General features: G+C 35.3%; 1 protein-coding gene across 1 annotated transcript in view; it reads right to left on the bottom strand.

The window, feature by feature from the left end:
• The window catches only part of Catsperb (cation channel sperm associated auxiliary subunit beta), a 115,524-nt gene that overhangs the window by 29,247 nt on the left and 66,982 nt on the right, over positions 1-19,295 (bottom strand). The window contains exons 15-17 of the mRNA XM_027931486.2: positions 12,949-13,103; positions 8,473-8,627; positions 3,275-3,465 (exon numbers count right to left, since the gene is read on the bottom strand). Coding sequence (XP_027787287.2) covers positions 3,275-3,465; positions 8,473-8,627; positions 12,949-13,103 — 501 coding nt within the window. The remainder of the gene's footprint in view (positions 1-3,274; positions 3,466-8,472; positions 8,628-12,948; positions 13,104-19,295) is intronic.

The following is a 19,295-nucleotide window of genomic DNA, read 5'->3' as shown; positions in this document are numbered from 1 at the left end:
ATATTTAATAATAGACTGGTATCTAAATTATACAAAGAAATCTTAAAACTCTTAAGAAAACAAACAACCAATTTAAAAATGGGAAAAATATCTGGAACAACATCTCACCTGAGATACACTGATAGCACATAGGCACATGACGAGATACTTGGTATGCTATGCCTTTAGGGACTTACAAAGTAAAACAACATTGAGGTGCCACCATAAACCTAGCAAAGCAACTAAAACCCAAACACAGATACCACCAAATAATGGTGAAAATGAGAAGCAGTAAGATCTCTCATTCATTCTTGGCTTGAATGGAAAAAAGAAGAGTCATTTTGGAAGACAGTTTGGAATGTTCCTACAAAGATAAGCCATAAGAGTCAGCATTCACACTGCTGGTCATTTCTCCAGATGACTTGGTCAATGTCCACACAAAACTCTTCACAAGAAAATTTCTGGTAGACTTAATCAGAACTGCCTTAAACTAGAAGCAAGATGTGCCTTTCTAAAATGGAATGGGCAAGCTGTAGTATATCCATACCGTCAAACATTACTCATGAAACAAGCTGAATCTGGAATGGCTATCTACAATATGATTCCAAGTAAACAACATTATGGAAAAGGCAAAACTATAGAGATGGCAACAAAGAGTTTCCAAGGATTTAGAGGGAAGGAAGGAATAGGTGAAGGGGAGGAGTGATGAATAGATGAAGCACAGAGGATTTTAGGACAGTGAAATTCTTCTGTTGATGCTGTCATGGTGGATACAGGATACAGGCATTTGTCAAAACCCATACTATATACTACACAAAAGAGCAAACTGTAATGCCAACTGAGGACTTTAGTGACGGGTAAAGTATGGCTTCACTGATTCTCATTATCCAATGTAATATACTGGCTTATGAATTGTAGCAAATATACTACACAATTACTAGAATAACTGAGTTGGAGAGAAGGGTAATAATATACTCCATGAAAATTAATTATTTTTTCAAATCCTGTACTGCCTACTCAATTTTTTTTCTGTAAACTTAAAAATTTCTCTGAAAATTAAAGTCTATTAAATAAAAAGTGAATAAAATGCCATTCCTTACAGGATTTGTAACTACAAAATGAAACTATATTACATTCAGAATATACTATTTTCATTTAACAATATAAAGCTCGAAATATATTAACAGGGATGCACACACGGGGTGGGGGGAGTACGATGGCTGGCGTCTCATTAAGGGGTCTTTCTTTCTGTCCAGAATAATCCAAACCACCCTAAAACTTACAATCTCAGATAATTAGTAAGTAACAAAGCACAAATACTCAGAAATATATTTACAGAATGCGAAGCCCCTGATGGATCTAGTCCACATGGATTCTGGAACTAGACAAAAGACAAAATGTCTCAGATAGCTTATTGAAGGGGGTACATCAAAGACAGGGATCAGGTTTCAAGGGCAGAGCCCTCCTGTGTCTGATCAATATACTTCACTGCAGAATAAAGGAAAGCTTGCTGATCTGAGGTCTGCTTCCCCTCTCCTGTCTCCTTCATTTGTGGGCCATGTGCTTACAATGTGGTCTTCGGGAATCATTTCAACTGGGGTGTGTTGTGGGCCGGCTTCTTCTAGGTCTTTGGATTGTTGCTGTGAGAAACACACTCTCCTATCCAAGCCCAAAGAATGGACTAAGTGACATGAGGTATGGCAAAGAGTGAGGCTTTACTTTAATGATGGTCTTGCAAGATTGGGTGCCTGGTAGTCAGGGACACATAGATTGGATACAACCCGTATTTTATCCCTTAGAATGCGAGGTCCCTCTTCCAGTTCCTCATTGGCTGAGAAATGTGGAGTACACAGTCTTCCCAAGTCTGCCTAGGTTTCACTGTCTACTGTTGGTTGATTTAAAGAAATATACCTTTAGTTGTCCCCACCTTCCTTTGTTCTCTTGTGGCTGAGAAAGCTCCCTTGGATAGAGTGCCTTTTACCATGAACACAGTTTATCTCTGTTGGTGAGGGGGAAGGTCCCTTCCTTCTCACATGCCTGTGTGTCAAGGGACCGTGAATCTTTACACTCTGGTGTTAACTGCTTGCAACTTTTCATTTTGCTCTCCCTCTAGCTTCCTTTCTTATACCCAAGTGATTTTACATTTAAAGCTAAATGCTGTATTTTGAACATGGACCACTGGACTATTTCTCACATCATTAAGCGATGTTTCCTTTACAGTATTTCAGTTGGCTGTGTGACTGTTTCTCTATTATCTGCATATGTAATACTTGAAATTAAGTTTCCAGAATGCAAACTTAATTTTGCAAATTTTAGTGCATTTTGAGTTGCTAGCAGCAAGCTGTTGAAAGTAATTCTTTACAAGCTAACATAGCCTACTGTAAGGTCCTTGCTTAGCATCTGGATGGCCATCTTAAGTGACAGCCGCCATTTTAAGAAAAATTTCACTTTCCACCCAAGGGCCTTTCTGAGAAAGGCTCAACACTCCCTCATACCAACCCCACCCTGGGTCAAGAAACACATCAGCAAGATGCACCTCACTTTGGAAAAGTAAAAAGAGTTCTAAGAGAGCCTTATAATTACCTCTATTATGCACACACTCTTTTTCCCATTTAAAACAAACCCCAAGTTCTTTCTAATATTCCTATAAAAGGTCACATCACTTTTCTCTTCCCCTTTTAAGGGCAGCTCCCTGAAACAGTCATCTTTACACACTGGCTTCAGTTCTGTTCCTTTCTATAATTTCTTGAACCCATTCCAATCAGACTTTTGTCTATGCCACCCCAACAAACAGCTTAATTGAAGTCACCAATGATTTTGCATTTGTTTAGAGTAAAATCCAAATCCTCATTAATAAACTATACCAACTTTTACTGTGTTTGTATCAGATAATCCTATGAAATAGAAATATTCTTTTAAAGAATGATTAAAATTACTTATTATATAGGAAAAAATTACATAAACTTATTTTCTTAATTTTTCCCCATTTTTAATTGACATATAATTCCTATTTTCTCTCACTTCTTCTAAGCACTGTTTAAGGAAAAATAACCTCATATGAATAAATAACAGGCACTACTATTGATGAAATATTAAGGAAGTTTTATGTAGGTTTACCATATTAGGAACAAATAAATACTTTAGGAACCTAAGTGTATGTAAACTTTGTTAGGTTGTCAGTCGGACTAAAATTTGAATTGTATTGCTCTACGACCATGAACAATCTTCTTAAAAGATTTTTTTTTTCATATTTTTTGTCTAACTATTAGAGATGTATTATATTTTTTATACTTACTTTGTAATGTAAGAGTAAGTTTATAGGTGAAATTTGAAGTTTTATCAATGAGAAGAGAACTAGACAAACAAGGGCTCTCATTTTCATCTTCTAATCCAAAAGCATTTACTGTTTCTGCAATAACCGAGGACAAAAATCCTTTGGGAGTCTTATGTTGCAATATCTTTCTTATGTGAGCTTTTCCACTTTTACTAAAAAAGAAAATAAAAGCTCATTAAGTAATTTAGACATCATCGTGGCTTAAGCAAGCATAATTTATTTTATTTAGTTTACAAATAATATATACTACCCTTGGCTAATGAATAAACATTTGATTAACTTTTGTTCAAACTCATTAGTTGTCATCCTGGCATTGTGGTACATGCCTGTAATTCCTGATAGTTGGAAGGCAGGAGAATTGCAAGTTTGAGACCACCCTGGGCAATTCAGTGAGACCTTGTCTCCAAACAAAATTAAAAAGGCTGGGGATGTAGCTCAGTGGGAGTGTGCATGCTAGGCAATCACATACTTGTGTGTTTCTTAGGTACAGGATGTGGCCTCTAAAATTAAAAATAATTCTAGAGATGACTAATGTTTGTCTGTGAGACAGAAAATTCTATAGTCCTCATGGAAAAAATATCATCAGCATTTGTTATGTTATGTCTGATTTCCATTTTCACCTCCATCTCTAAGTACGCAAGCTGCTTCAGGGTGCATATTGTCAGAAACTATGATATATACAACATGCAGATTTTAACCTAGTAGAAGAACAGGGCCTACCTCTTTAGGACAGACAGAATGAGTGTTTTAGTCCATTCAGACTACTATATCAAAATATCAGAAACTGGGTAGCATATAGATCACAGAAATATATTTCTCACAGTTCTGGAGGATGGGAAAGCCACGATCAAGGCAGTAGCAGATTCAGGATCAGGTGAGGGGTCCCTTTTTGGTTCATATGTGGTGCCTTGTGTGTCCTTATTGCTAGCTCTCTGGGGCCTCTTTTAATAGGGACACTAATCCCATTTATAAGGGCAGGGCTCTCACAACCTAATCACTTCCCAAAGGCTTCCTAATGCATAACTTCAGGGGTCAGGATTCAACCTAGAAATTTTGTAGAGATGCACACATTCAGACCATAACAGTGAGTTTCTGGCAATACAACATTGAGCCTCTTTTTGTTTGTTTGTTTGTAGATTTGAGGTTATAGAATTCAACTGTTCTTAAAAGAGATTTTAGGCCTAAATGTAACTTTAAAAGTCATTGGCTCTTGTGAAAACTCACCTGGATCTCCCCCTCTCTCTCCAACCCAGCTGCGTGAAGACCAGCTGGGAGAAATGCACCTGCCTGGGAATTCAGAAGGGTGGAGGTGGGAGAGATTGAATTTGGAGATTGAACCTGAGACCAGGAGATATGGGGTGCACAAGTGATGTAGTGGATTAAGAATTGGCTTCTCAACCACACACATGGAACCCAGGGGAAATTCCTGGGGTACAGTCTTCGAGTGTGGACTGTCAATTGCTGGGTTCCGGAGGTGTACTGATTTAAAGTCTCCAGACCAGTTGGAATTCATTAAAGAAAGGAGTCCACTCAAGCCTAAACCCTGCCTGCAGGAATTCTGCCTATGGGATTACCTCTCTCACTCCAGTGACCCCGTGTAACACTGAAGCTGAGAATTTTTTGAACTCCAACAGACATAATTCTTTAACTTTTCGTCGAGATCTTTTTTGTTTTTGTTTTCTTTTCTCTGTTTATTTGTGACCTTAATGGTTCATGGACATTTATACATATTCATATTTGTTTTTTCCCATTTCTAGCAGTTTTGAAGCAAGTTATTTATTTTTTTCTTTTTCTTTCTTTCTTTTTTTTTTTGTAGTTGTAGTTGGACACAATATCTTTACTTTATTTATTTTTTTTTATGTGGTGCTGAGGATCGAATCCAGGGCCTCGCACTTGCGAGGTGGGCGTTCTACCGCTGAGCCATAACCCCAGCCCCTGAAACAAGTTATTTTTCATGGATCAGTATTTTGAGGACTAGGATATTTGATTAATATTTCTGTTTTGTTTTGCATTCTTTTATTTATTTTTTTAAAATTTTTATTTTACATACATATTTTCCTCTCACTTATCTGTTTCCCTTGGTTGTTTCTCTTTTCTTCCACTAACAGCCAATCTCTATTGTTTCCCCTTTCACTCTTCTTTTATCTTTTTACTTCTATCCCTCTCTCCTCCTCCCTCATAATCATTATATCCTATATCACTTCTGTTCTTTCCCAGTCTACCATTTGAAATTGTAAAGCCTTTTGTAAATTTACTGTGGGCAATAACTGATCATATAATTTCTGTTTATTGTGACAATTAGCATTGTAGATGTCATAGCAGAAAATATTTGGTTTAATGCTGTATATTGTTTGCATTGGTTGTTGTTATTATTTTTCTCCCTCTAAAAGGTGAGATATCAGAAACAGGTAACATTTAGAGGGAAACCAATCTGATTTCAGTTGATTTCTCAACTCAGACCCTAAAAGCTAGGAGGTCTGGAATAATATACACAAAGCTCTGAAAGAAAATGGATGCCAACCAAGAATACTATACCCAGCAAAATTAAGCTTCAGCATTGACACCAGATGAAATAAAAACCTTCCATGAAAACAAAAGTTAAAAGAATTCACAACTAGAAAGCCTGCACTACAAAACATTCTCAATAAATTACTTCATGAAGAAGAAATGAAAAAGAAAAGTGAAAACCAGCAAAGGGAGGGACTATACTAGAATAACAGTCAATCAAAGGAAAAACTGATTCAAAGAAAAAGCCAGAAATAAATCAGAATGACAGGGAATAAAAAATAATTTCTCAATAATAATATTGAACGTAAATGGCCTAAACTCATAAATCAAAAGACATAGACTAGATTAAAAAAGATTAGATTAGATTAAAAAACAAGACCTAACAATATGCTGTCTCCAAAAGACTCACCTATAGGCAAAGACATCCACAGACTGCAGGTAAAAGGATGGGAAAAAATATATCATTCACATGCAACTTGAAAATAAAAAGGAGTTTCTATCCTCATATCAGATAAAGTGTCCTTCAAACCAAAGTTAATCAGAAGGCACAGAGAAGGACATTTCATACTGCTTAAGGGAACCATATGTCAACAAGACTTCACAATCATAAATATTTATGCCCAAACAATGCCCAAGCATCTACATATATCAAACAAACCTTTCTCAATTTCAAGAATCAAATAGATGACAACAAAATAATACTGGGTGACTTTAACATACCTCTCTCATGATTGAATAGATATTCCAAACAAAAACTAAAGAATCTATAGAATTAAAAAATACAATTGATAATTTAGACTTAGCAGACATATACTAAATACACTTTCTTTTCAGCAACACCCAGATCCATCTCTAAAATAGACCATGTTATGTAAGCTATTGCATATGTTGGCATATGATTGTAATATTATCTTAATATATTTTTAGTATCTGTAGGGTTGTTTTGATAGCTCCCTTTCCATTGATACTAATTTTTGTGTTCTTGCTTTTTCTTGATAAGACTTGTTAGATTTTTATCAGCTTTTAATTGCATTATTTCTTTTTCTATTTAATATAATTCTGTTCCTACTCTTATTTTTTCCTTTCTACTACTGAATTTGAAAATAATTTGATTGTTAATCTAGCTTCTTTCTTAGTACTGGTTCATTCCAGAGATTTTGATATTTTAAGCATTTATTATCACTTATTCAAAGGACTTTTTACTTAATTTTCTTGTGCTTTCTTCTTTGATCTATGAGATATTTATAAGTGTGCTGTTTAATTTTGAAATAGTTAAGATGTGGGTGTGGGTTTTATATATCTTAAGGAGATTGATTTCTAATGTAATAAATCATGCAGGAAACACACTCTACATGATTTAAAATTTTTAGGATTCCTCAAAGCTTATTAAATGACAAATATAGTCTATTCTTATCAATTTTCTACTTGTCACTTTTGTGTATAGTTATCTATAAAAAACAAGTAGACCAACCTGGTTAATAATGTTGTTAAGCCTTCTATATCATTAATCCTTCCAGCAATGTGAGGAAGTTTAAAATTTCCAAATATGATGGGCTGGGGTTGTGGCTCAGTGGTACAGCACTTGCCTAGCATGTGTGAGGCATTGGGTTTGATTCTTAGCACTGCATGTAAAAATAAAATAAATAAAATAAAGGTCCATCAACAACTAAAACATTATATTAAAAAATCTTCAAATATGATTGTGGATTGGTCTTCCTAGTTTTACTAATTTTTACTTCATGTATTTTGAAAGTTTTTATTAGGTACATACACATTTAGAATTGCTATAATTTCTTGCAGAAGTTACCCTATTATGTGTATGAAATGTTCCCCTTTATCTCTGAAAATACTTTTTCTTGAAATTTATTTAATATTTATAGCTCTAATTCAAATTTCTCCTGCTTACTTTTCACACATTTTGCTTTTAAACTATTGGTGTATTGATATTTAATGTGGAGAGCATATAGTTATTGTTTGCTTCTAACACATGTTGAACATTTATACCTTTTAATCACAATACCTAGTTCATTTATATTTAAAGTAATTAAGTATACTGTTGGGAAAAAAGAACACCTGACATGAAGGTCAGTGGAAAATAGGGAAAATAATAGGTTTGATGATGGAATATTTCTGGAAAACAGGTTTAATAGTCCTGCTGTCAGGCTCAGAGAGAAAATTCTTGAAATGGTTTTGAGGCAATTGTTGATCTTTCATTTATCATATGGTACACAGTAACAGATTTATTTTATTATTTGTTAACATTTTTTATTTTGCAGATAAAAATTCTGTCACCAGTAAAAACAAACTTAAAGCAAGAAAAAAAAAAGTCATTGGCTCTTGCCAAAAGCTTAGAATTATTCCTGAGAATTCTGTATAAACTATCATACAATACTTTATGAAAGATGGCATTTCTGATACTCAAGGAACACACATTTCTGTAGATTAGCTTGATATGCTGATGTAAATGGCACTATGTTTCTAAAACCAGGGAATCATGCAAGATAACTTGGAGTGTATAAATGTATTTGACCTTGTAGGGTATCAAAGAAAAACTTAATTCTATTGGATCAAGAAAATTACTCAAAAAAGTAGCCTCAAAACTTAGAATCTAATAACCATCTAATTAAATGTGAGGCAAAACCACTAACTACCTGGATTGTATAAGTTTTTCATAATGCATATTATTGAATTTCTTGGTGTGTATAGTTTCCGGAGGTTCATCCAGAGGTACATAGGCAAAAAAGATCACTTCACTGAAGGAGAGAAACTGTGGTGCTAGTGCAGTGTTAAATCCCATATCAGGAGGCTGGAATTGGAGAAAAGAAAATATTGCACTTTAATTATTTTATGCTTCAATGATGACAAAATTCAAATAACAGATTTGTTTCTAGTTTACATCAAAACAATACTGTTTTACTTATCAATTGGAGTAATATTTCAATGTGATCTGTTTAGATATCTATGTATGTGCACGGGAAAATGTATTTTCCTCTTTGAGGAGGAAAAGGAATTCCTATGACTAAGACTCAGTTTAAGATTCCTGTGCCCTTTGTAAATGGTCATGGTGGTGAGGAACACAGAGACTTACTTATTTTCTATTGTGTGTGTGAGGAGTCAGGAGATGCAGATTTTAGACTTTCAATTTTGGGGTTTTATTTAGGAAATGGCCTGTGAAGTGCCTTGTTAGTCCTCCCTTGAAGGCTGCTGCTTCCAGTCTCATGCCAGAGACTCCATAGCAGAGTTTTATTTTGTTTTATGGTGCTAAGGATTGAACCCAGGGCCTCACACATTCTAGGCAAGTGTTTTACCACTGAGCTACATCCCCAACATCATGCTGGAGACTGCATGACTCCTGACTCTGTATACTGATGGCATGTGTCTTGCTCACTACCTCTGAGTCACGGATTCTCCTGGCAGTCACCAAAGGCACATTCATCCTACTTTTCTGACCTCTAGCTCTTCTTTCAACACATTTTTCTTTACTTTGAGAACTTTTAGGGGTGAGAAGAGACAGGCTCCAAGGAGATGTTAGAGCTGATTTTGTTGCTAGGAGACAAGAAGTGGGTAGTAGGTAGTACAGATTGTTTTGGGCACACCCCCCAGATAGTGCATCCAAGACCTTTTTTATGTTATGCTTTATCCCCAGTTTCTGAATTTTGAGGACCCACTGAGAAGGGAAGAGAATGGGAAATAGAGTGGCTAAAAGGACAGGCTACTGTCCCACTCGTCTTTCTTCTTCCATGATAACCCTGCCCTCTTATTTTCCTAATGCTAACATAGAAAGGAGCTCTTGTCCTCTTCACAGATTACATGACATGGAGGGAGCCAGTTGCCTGGGATAGAAGCCTAATTCCAATAACTAGTCAGCTGTGCAATTTGGGTTACTTATGTGTTCTCTCTGTGCCTCACTTTCTTCATAATTAAAATGGGGGGATTAGTTTTTAATGTAGGCACTCAATGCTACAAATTTTCCTCTTAGGACTGCTTTCATACTGTCCAAGAGACTTTGATATATTGTATTTCTGTTCTTTTGTTTTTAAGAATTTCTTGATTTTTACTTTCATTTCTTCTTTGATTCATTCTTCATTTAAGAAGTCTTGTTCTATCTCCATGTGTTCATGTAGTTTATATTGTTTTCCTTGCTGTTGAGTTCTAGTTTCATTCCCTTGTGATCTTGTAGGATGCATGAGATTGTATCAATTTGTTTGTATTTGCTATTGTTTTTTTGTATTTTTTGTTTTTTTCTCTGTGACCTAGAATATGGTCTATTTTGGAAAAAGTTTCATGTGCTGCTGATAAGGAGATAAATTTAGCTGTCTTAGGGTGAAATATTTTGTAGATGTCTGTTAGGTTCATTTGACTTATAGTGTTATTTAAATTGGAGATATTTTTATTGGTTTTATGTTTTGATGATCTGTCTATTGGTGATAAGGGTATGTTAAAATCACCCGGTATTATGATGTTGGGTCTATCTGGGATTTAATGTTATGGATTTTAAAAAAATGTAATTGGATATGCTGACATTTGGGGCATAAATGTTTACTGTCATTATATCTTCTTGTTGGATTGTTCCCTTTACCAGGATGTAGTGGCCTCCTTTGTCTCTTCTGATTAATTTTTGCTTGAAATCTGCTTTGTCAGATATGAGCATAGCTATTCCTGCTTGTTTTCAGGGCATGTATATGTAGAATATTTTTTTCATCTTTTTACCTTCAGCCTGTGAGTGTCTTGGCCTATCAAATGAGTCTCTTATAAACAGCATATAGTTGGATCTTGTTCTTTTTTGATCCATTCTGCTAATCTGTGTCTTTTAAAAGGGGGTTGAGACCACTAACATTCAGTGTTAGTGTGTATAGGTGTTTGTGGTTTTCTGCCATTTTGATTTTTTTTGCTATATTTAATACAGTTTTGAGTCTCATTTAGTGGATTACTCCTCTATTGATCTTCCTCTGTTGGGGAGCTTTGGGATTTCTTTTTTTTGTTCCTCTGTGTGCGGTTCATCTTTGAGTATCCTTTGTAGTCCTGACTTGGATGTTCATGAATTCTTTTAGTTTATTCTTATCATGGAAAGTTTTTATTTTCCCCTTGAATTTGAAACTGATCTCTGTTAGGTACAGTAACCTTGGGTGGGAGTTGTTTTCTTTTAGAGCTTATAATATCTCATTCCAGATCCTTTATTTTAGGGTCTGGATTGAGACATCAGAAGTGCATCTTATTGGTTTGCCTCTAAATGTGAGCTGATGTTTTTCTCTTGTAGTTTTTAGTATTCTTTCCTTATTTTCTATGTTAGGCATTTTGATTATGATATGCCTTGGAGAGTTTCTCATTTGAATATGTTTATTTGAGGTCCTACAAGTCTCTGGTCTGTCTCATTTCTAATATGGGAGAAGTTTTCTGAACTATTCTCATTGAAGATGTTCTTAATGCTGTTAGCTTATATTTCCATGTTTTCTTCTATCATATGTGGAAGCTAGAGTAAAATAAAGGAAAGGGGGAGGGAAGGATAGGATATAATAAAGATAAAGGGAGTATCAGTAATGTAGAAGAAGGAGGGATGGGAAAGGGGAGGCAATACATAATAAATTCTTTAAAAATCGTGTTATGGGCATATACAAATATACTACAGGGAATTTCACCTTTATGTATAAGTAAAAAGAACCAATCAAATATAAATAAATAGACAAGTGAAAGGAAGTCTACTGAAGTTGAGGAAGCGGAACAGGGGAGAGGGGGACAGAAAAGAGGAGGGAAAAGGGGGAATCAGGAACTGATGAATGTATAACTAGGAAATTCTAATAAGAAAAGGAAGACTGGAGAAGTACCACAGTGGTGTAGGAGACTGTGCACCTTTACTCTAATTGGAGAACCCAGGCCCTTTGCAGATCTAGCAAAGTCTGGAATAAGATTCAGAGGAGTTTCTGTGCAAATATGTAACAACTAATCCCACCATTATGTGGAATTATAATGCACCAATAAAAATATGAAAAAATAAAATGGGAAATGTAATATTTACAACTACAAATATTTTTTTTCCAGAGTACACATGCATAATTTGTGCAGAGACAGGGGTGTTGTTGTTAAATATAAGTTCCTCAAACTTGTTCTGAATATAAAAATCCTTATAGGCTTTTCATTTTAATAATTTAAACTTTTATATATAAAATGAAAAATTGTGAAATCAGTAAAACATTGAGGAAACTGCTCTTTTGGTTAGTTCTACTCTCTTGCCACATTGTTCACTTTGTAAAAATGTAGAATTCATTCCCCAATTCAGGTAAACAAACATGAAGTCATGTAGTGGCATCTCATCTCACCAAGAAGCTCCCTCCCTCACTTTAATATATATATTAGACAGGGGATGTTAAAACACTATCCTTTTAACTTTAGTCTTAGCCTGGTAATTGGAATAATCTTTTACAACAAATTGTCCTTTGTTACTATTGTCCTTTAAGCCAAAGGGCAGGTTTTATTAAACCCAGTCAAAAATCCAAAAATTTGCTGACATACTGATGAGTGTCTGAATTTTAAAATTCAGACAATGAGAAAAGGAGAGAGTGAGAAATAGGCTAAAAGTTCATTTTCATAACAGTATGCCCAATGATGAATTCTTAGGACTATATACTTTCACAGGTAGCATATTACACATTAGAGTTATTTTGAAAATCTTTATGTTGTGCAATCTGTGAAGAGGATGAGAGGGCGTTTCTTCGTTGGCATTAGGAAAATAAGAAGCTAGAGGAAAAGGGATTAATATGGAAGAGGAAAGATGAGCTAGAATTCGTTTCTTCGAGATTAACCTTGAGAGGTAGAGAATCAACCCCACATGGGCCTGGTTTGAGAGTAACAGATCAGGTTTAAAAGATCTGGTGTTTTCTGCTGTGAAGACAATTGCATGCAGGTATCCTGGGTGGAGCTGAAGCTATTAAAGCCCTGTGTGGGACTTGGAGAGGGTCTGGAAATGTTCTATGCGGATATGGACATTTTTCCTTTAGTTAAATAGAGAAAAGTACATTAATAAGAGTTTGTCCCAAGGAAAATATGTCCCCATTTTCCCAGTTTTCTGTGTAATGAATGTGGAATCTATTCTTAAAACAAGACAAACCATTTCAACACATTATGTAACTGACCTGTCCAAAAATACTTCTAGAATTTCCAAAGCCTTCAAATACCCCACCATCTTCAGAGTGATCTGGAGTCAGTTTATGTATGAATCCCAAGTGATCATAGTATAATGCGAAGACTTTATTTTTAATAGTTCCAATTTCACTATATATTCCTAATCCTATTAGGAAATAAACAGAAGTCTCTTGATATTGATATGTTACAACTAGAAAAAAATTAATATCATACCTAGTGAAAATATCTTCACTTAAATTAAGGAGAATAGTAGGGCTCTGAGTGCCTGAGTTTGTAATACACATGTTAGTCTGGTTAAGTCCCAGAAAGTCTTTTTCTAAGCTCCATGTCACTAAGAACCTCTTCACTGATAAGGGGATGTTTAATTAAGGAATCTAAAGGAAAGGAGTTTAGTTCCCACTTGTAGTGTTTTCTGTTCCTGAAACCAGCAAACCAGATTCCCCAACAGATAGACGTGGTGAGAAAACAACCCTTAGGATGGGAAGGCCAATTCCATAATGACCATGGGTCATCATGTAGACCTGAATTAAGTGTCTCATGCTTCTCTTTAGGCACCATGGCAGAAATCTGGTTGTAAGCAGCATTCACTTAGCCAAAGAGACACTGGTCTGGATGAAGACAGAGTCCTTTTCCTGGATGGAACTAGAATAAAAGTTTACAGCTGAGAAAGGCTGACTTCTGCACACCATTCTTGACTTAGGCCCTATTGGCTCCTTTTCATGTTCCTGACTCTTAAACACTGGAGCACCCCAGGACTCAGTTCCTAGATTTCTTCTTAGACTAGGAAGATGTCATCTAGTTTTAGGACTTTTAAAATCCTTCTTTATGTGGATGATCCCTAAATATGTCTTACATCTAGTTCTCTTCCCTGAAGTCCAGGCTGATAATATCTAAGTGCTTACCAACAGCTCCAGATCAATATTGGTTGGGCATTGTAAACTGAACTTGTTCCAAACAGAATTCCTAATCCTCACACAAACCTCCCTCACCCTCAGCCTTCTCCATCCTCAGGTTTCCTTCTGCAACTGCATTATTACTGTTCATCAGTCCAAAAACCTTGGTGTCATTCTTAATTCTTCTCTTTCTTTCAGACCCTACATATATCTAATCTACGTGCAAATCTATTGACTCTAGCCTCATATATACAATTGCTCCTCAATTTGTGCTGGGCTTATATCATGAGAAACCCCTCATAAGATTGAAAATACCATAAGTAAAAAATGCATTTTATATATCTAACCTTCCAACCATCCTAGCTTAGCCACACAGCACACAGTAGAGCTTTAGTTGCTTCCTCAAAGCTGACTGTGCCAAGCGGTGGCTGTGGGAGCCACATTGAGTAACCAGGCCTTCCAGTCCTGATGCACCATGGGGATCTGAAAGATCACTGTAGTCTGGCACGGTAGTACCATGACTCATGACTCGGTTTTGCCCCCCTCCACCTTCGGATAGTAAGGAGGTTCTCTTTGTAGGGCGTGCCCCTAGGTTTGAGTTTCACTCACCTGTTTCCTCGTAGTCCTGCCTCTTCTGACCTTTTTTGGATAGAACTTTCTAAGAACAAGAGTCCTCCCAATAAAAGCTCACTTCTGAACATGTTCCCTCTCTCTTGTCAGCCTCTTGTGACTTTCTCTAGCTCTCCCTTTTGGGGAGCCTGATGCCTAGAGCTGGGGAAGCTGTCCTGAAGCTTGTGTAAAGGTAAATTGTGTCTGTGTTTTATTTGGTGTCCAGCAATCTTAGATCAGCTGCCCGCACTAGTTGGAGGCAGCAGGTGGCTCCTGGAATTTGCCTAATATTGCAAGAGGGTACTTCCTACTGAGTATTGCTAGGCCAGAAAAAGATCAAAATTCAAATCCCAAAGAATGGATACTACTGAAAGTGTACCACTTTCTTGCAATCTGTAAAGTTGAAAAAATGTAATTTGTACCATCGTAAACCAAGGACCACCTGAATATAGAATCTAACCACTTCCTTCCATGGTCACCATCATCAATCACCTTGTATAAGCCACATCATCTTTCTTGTGCCTCCTAACTGGTCTCCATGTTCTGCCTGTAGCTCCCTTCAGACTATTCTCAAAAAAGGAACCAAAATAAGACCTGAAAAATGCTAAGGCACGACACCTGCTTTCCTAATTGAAACTCCCAATGGCTTTAATCTCTCTCTGATGAAAAGCTAAAGTCCTTACAATGCCCTTCAAGGGCCACCATGATCTGAATTCTGGTGACCCCTCTGAACTTATCTTCTATGATTTTCTGGGCTGCTTCCTCTTCTAGACTAACTTCAGGTTATCAATGACCACAAATGCATCATCTGTCACATGGACAGCTTTGTTTCTTCCACTCCAATCTTAAACTTTTTACATATTGTCCTCAACTTTCTAGGTTAATCTGTACCTCTAAAACAATGATAGACATAAGTGGTGGTAGAATGTTTCCCTATTTTGTTCCTCATTATAAGCTAAAAGTTTTTAATGTGTTTCTATGAAATCTGACTATATAATTGCTATATTTTCCCCACCCCCAGATACTCTTAATGAAGAAGTAATTTTCTTTCTATTCTTGGGCTGCTAACATATTTTGCTTTTAGTTTTTTTTAGTTGTAGATGGACACAATACCTTTATTTTATTTATTAGTTTTTATGTGGTGCTGAGGATCAAATCCAGTACTTCACACATGCTAGGTAAGTGCTCTACCACTGAGCTGCAACAGAAGCTCCATATTTTGGGTTTTAATCATAAATAATTAAAATTGATCATTTGGATCAAATTTTAAGTTTCATCAAATATTTTTCTGTACTTATTCATAGAGTTTTTTCCTCCTGTAATCTGCAACAGTGTCACACTGGTTAATTTTCTAATGTGAAACCATTATTGAATCCTGATGTAAATCCAACAAGGTCATTATGTAATATTTTCATATATTGCTGAGTTTAATTAATAGTTTCTTCAGGATTTTTGCATCAATGTTCTAAAAGTTGTTAAAATTTTTGATTTATGATTTGGCTTTGATATTGTATTTTTCATTACCAAAAGATGCATTTTATATTTTTAAGTTAGTAGAGCCACTTTTTATCATTTTCTATCCTATGCGGATATTCTTGCACTGCCTTTTATTTTGTGAGACATAGTAACTACATTAAAAAAAAACTCTGTCTAGTAATATGAATAGTCTTTTTAATTTTTTTTGGCGGGGGGGGGTCTGTTTTTTCTATTTTTACTGTCCTGTGTTATTCATGGTACTCTATTTCCTTTATGGTGGTTGCTTTTTACTGTCTCTACTAGTCGCTATCTTTGAAAAAACCTTGGAGGTTAAGGATGATATCGTCCCCCTGTGAAGATTTGTGCTGCTTTGCCCAGGTGCTTGGGCGTAGTATCAGAAACAAAATCTCAGCTTTTGCTTGAGCACCCAGACAATGCAATCTGAGGCTTTAAGTCTTACAGAGACCTTCCAATGGCCACAACTTCTCACATAGTGTTTTTGTTTCTTTTTTTTCCCTACTTGCTTAACAATAAGATAACCTTGCTGAATTCCTTGGGGATGCATGTGAGAGTGTTTAAATTTACTTCTGGTTCATCCTTATTCTGAGTAGAGCCCTTCAGTATTCTGGCTCATGATGGATGCCATCTATCATTCTTACCACCTTGAATAGACTCTCTGGGCCATAATTCTTCACTTGTCTAACCAATGTTTTTTTTTTTTTTTTTTTACAGTGCTGGGGATCAAACCCAGGGCTTTGTATGTGCTAGCCAAGTGTTCTACTGCTGAGCTAAGCCCCAGAATTACATATATTTCAATAGTACTTCTTAATTCTTCTATATGGAATGTTCCCTTATACTCTCACCTTGACCTTCATGTATTAAAGATTAACATTATTAATTTAAAATTTCTTATACAATAGCACTTTATTTAATCTTTCTAGTATTCCTTATAATTTGAGCTTATATAATATATTATTTTAGAACATTGACTCAATGATGATGAATTTTTACTGTTGATATTTTATCACACAAAGAAGTACAATGTTTATTCAACATTTTTGGTCTAAAAGTGTTTCTTTGAATGCTAAGATTACTAGCTATGCTTTTCTTCTCAATTTAATTGGCATTTTTTTTTCAAGTCTTGATGTTTATTCTTTTTTGCTTTAAGATATTTCTCTCTTGGCAACATATTTTGGGATTTTTAAAGTCAAAGCAAGACTCTGCCTTTAATGGAGAAATACATATTATCCTTGGAGATATGCTGGGCTTGCTCCCTCCTCTTCTTCAGGCCTCTTCACACTGCTTTATTAAAAAGGCAAACTGGGCCAGAGCACTCCCTCACAGCTACATGCCCTAGACCCCACCAGCACTTCCTTACCTTTCCTGTTTTCTTTTGTAGCATTTATTTCACAGACTATTTTTGTATATTTGTTAATTATTAATCTCTCCTGACCAGTACATATGTAAGATCCATGAGAAAAGGGATTGCATATTCCTGGTGAGTAGAACAGTGCTGAGCATGTAAAAAGCACTCAATAAATGTTATTGAATAAGTGAACATTCAACAACTATGGTGAAAGTGAAAAACTGTGTTCCATTTGTGTACAGTGAATCGAAGAGCATTCTACTGTCATGCACAACTGAGTAGAATATATAAATAAAAAAACCCATGATGATAACTACAGATCAGCTCTTCTTGGGGTTATTCTGTTTTACACTCTGTAAAATTTCTGCTTTGTTTTCTTTCTTCTTTTTCATGCTATTCTGTATGGGCTATATTGTTTCCTTTTGTTTTTTAAGAGCATATAATACATTTTCATTTTTTAAATTTAAAACTAAAATTTTTATTTGAAAATTTAAATGTAAATACATTAAAAATCTATTTATGTTACAATAAAGGATTCAATGAAATTCCTAATTCCATGTTTACTTATACTCAGATAAGGAAATAGTATTGGGACTGCCTTTTAAGGATGTCAAAACCTTGGATTTTTTGCTTTAACTTTTTGTTTCATTCCTAATCTTTAAAATTTCTTGATTATTTATTGTGAGATTTTTTATATTTTCACATTTTTATTTCTTGCAATAATAATACTCATAATTGTTTACTCAAAACATACATTGTCAGGGCTTTTTCTTACTGTCCAGTGGGCTTTCCTATAGTAAAACTTTGCTAATATAATTGATAAGGTTCAATATGCCATATTGCATCTATAACCACACTCATTTCACATTTTAATACCTAGGCAATTGGGACTTTTAATTGATGTATTTTAACAACCATTTTCCACCAGGTGGCACTCATACCATGGTGGTTCACGTGTCACTTGCAAGCATAGTGGTCCATTGGTATTAGCAGGGTATTGGTTCCAGGACCCATCAGATAATCCAAATAGAAAGATGCTCAAGTCTGTTATATAAAATGGCAAATATTTGCATATACCCTATCTACATCCTCATGTATACTTTTAGTATAATCTCTAGATGATTTATAATAATACAATGTAAATGCTATGTAAATAGTTAAAATTGTGTTGTTTAGGGAATAATGACAAGAAAAAAAATCTGTACTCATTCAGTACAGATGCAAATTTTCCAAATATTTCTGATCCTCAGTTGGTTGAATCTATAAATGCAGAAACTACAAATCTGTAGGACTGGCTGACTTTCTCCCAGTTATATGTACTATCATCTCTGAGTTTCTTGAATCATTGGTTTATTGAAACTCAATACTGAGTTTATTGCTATTTAAAATGTCTTCAAAAATATTACATTATAATTTGGCATTGGAACAGTTATTGTGGGTGCAGCAAGAGAAGACAACAAAGTAAAAGAAAATTGCATGATGTTTTACTCCTGAGATACACACAAAAGGATTGTCTTATCATATCAAACAACAGCCAGGAGAAATAATGTCAGAGCAATTCATGCATCACTTAGAACTATGGAAAACATTGTATTAAAGATTTTATGTTAATTGGACAGAGTACCTCACAATCAAGGGACTCTTAAGTTTGATGAAATAGAGTGTTTACAACATGTTTCTGTTGACTTTGCATATGAATAATGTGTTGGTTCCAAATTCTTTGGCAATACTATTTTTCTTTGAAGATTCCATAGGAGAACATTGGGTATTTATTGTTGCAACAGAATTCAAGGCTGGCTTCATTTTTGTTCCTTTTAAATTGATTTATGCTATGGTTTTGATCTGGAATGTTACCTAAAATATCATGTATTAAAGACTAAGGCCCAGTCTATGGTGCTATTGGAAGGAGTAGGAATGTCCCCTAAAGTATCATGTATTAAAAACTAATGCTCAGCCTATGGTGCTATTAAGAGGTGAAATCTTAAGATGTGGG

Source organism: Marmota flaviventris, chromosome 2, assembly GCF_047511675.1.
Source record: "Marmota flaviventris isolate mMarFla1 chromosome 2, mMarFla1.hap1, whole genome shotgun sequence".
NCBI classification, from domain to species: Eukaryota; Metazoa; Chordata; class Mammalia; order Rodentia; family Sciuridae; genus Marmota; species Marmota flaviventris.
This window is presented reverse-complemented; position numbering and strand designations above follow the sequence as displayed.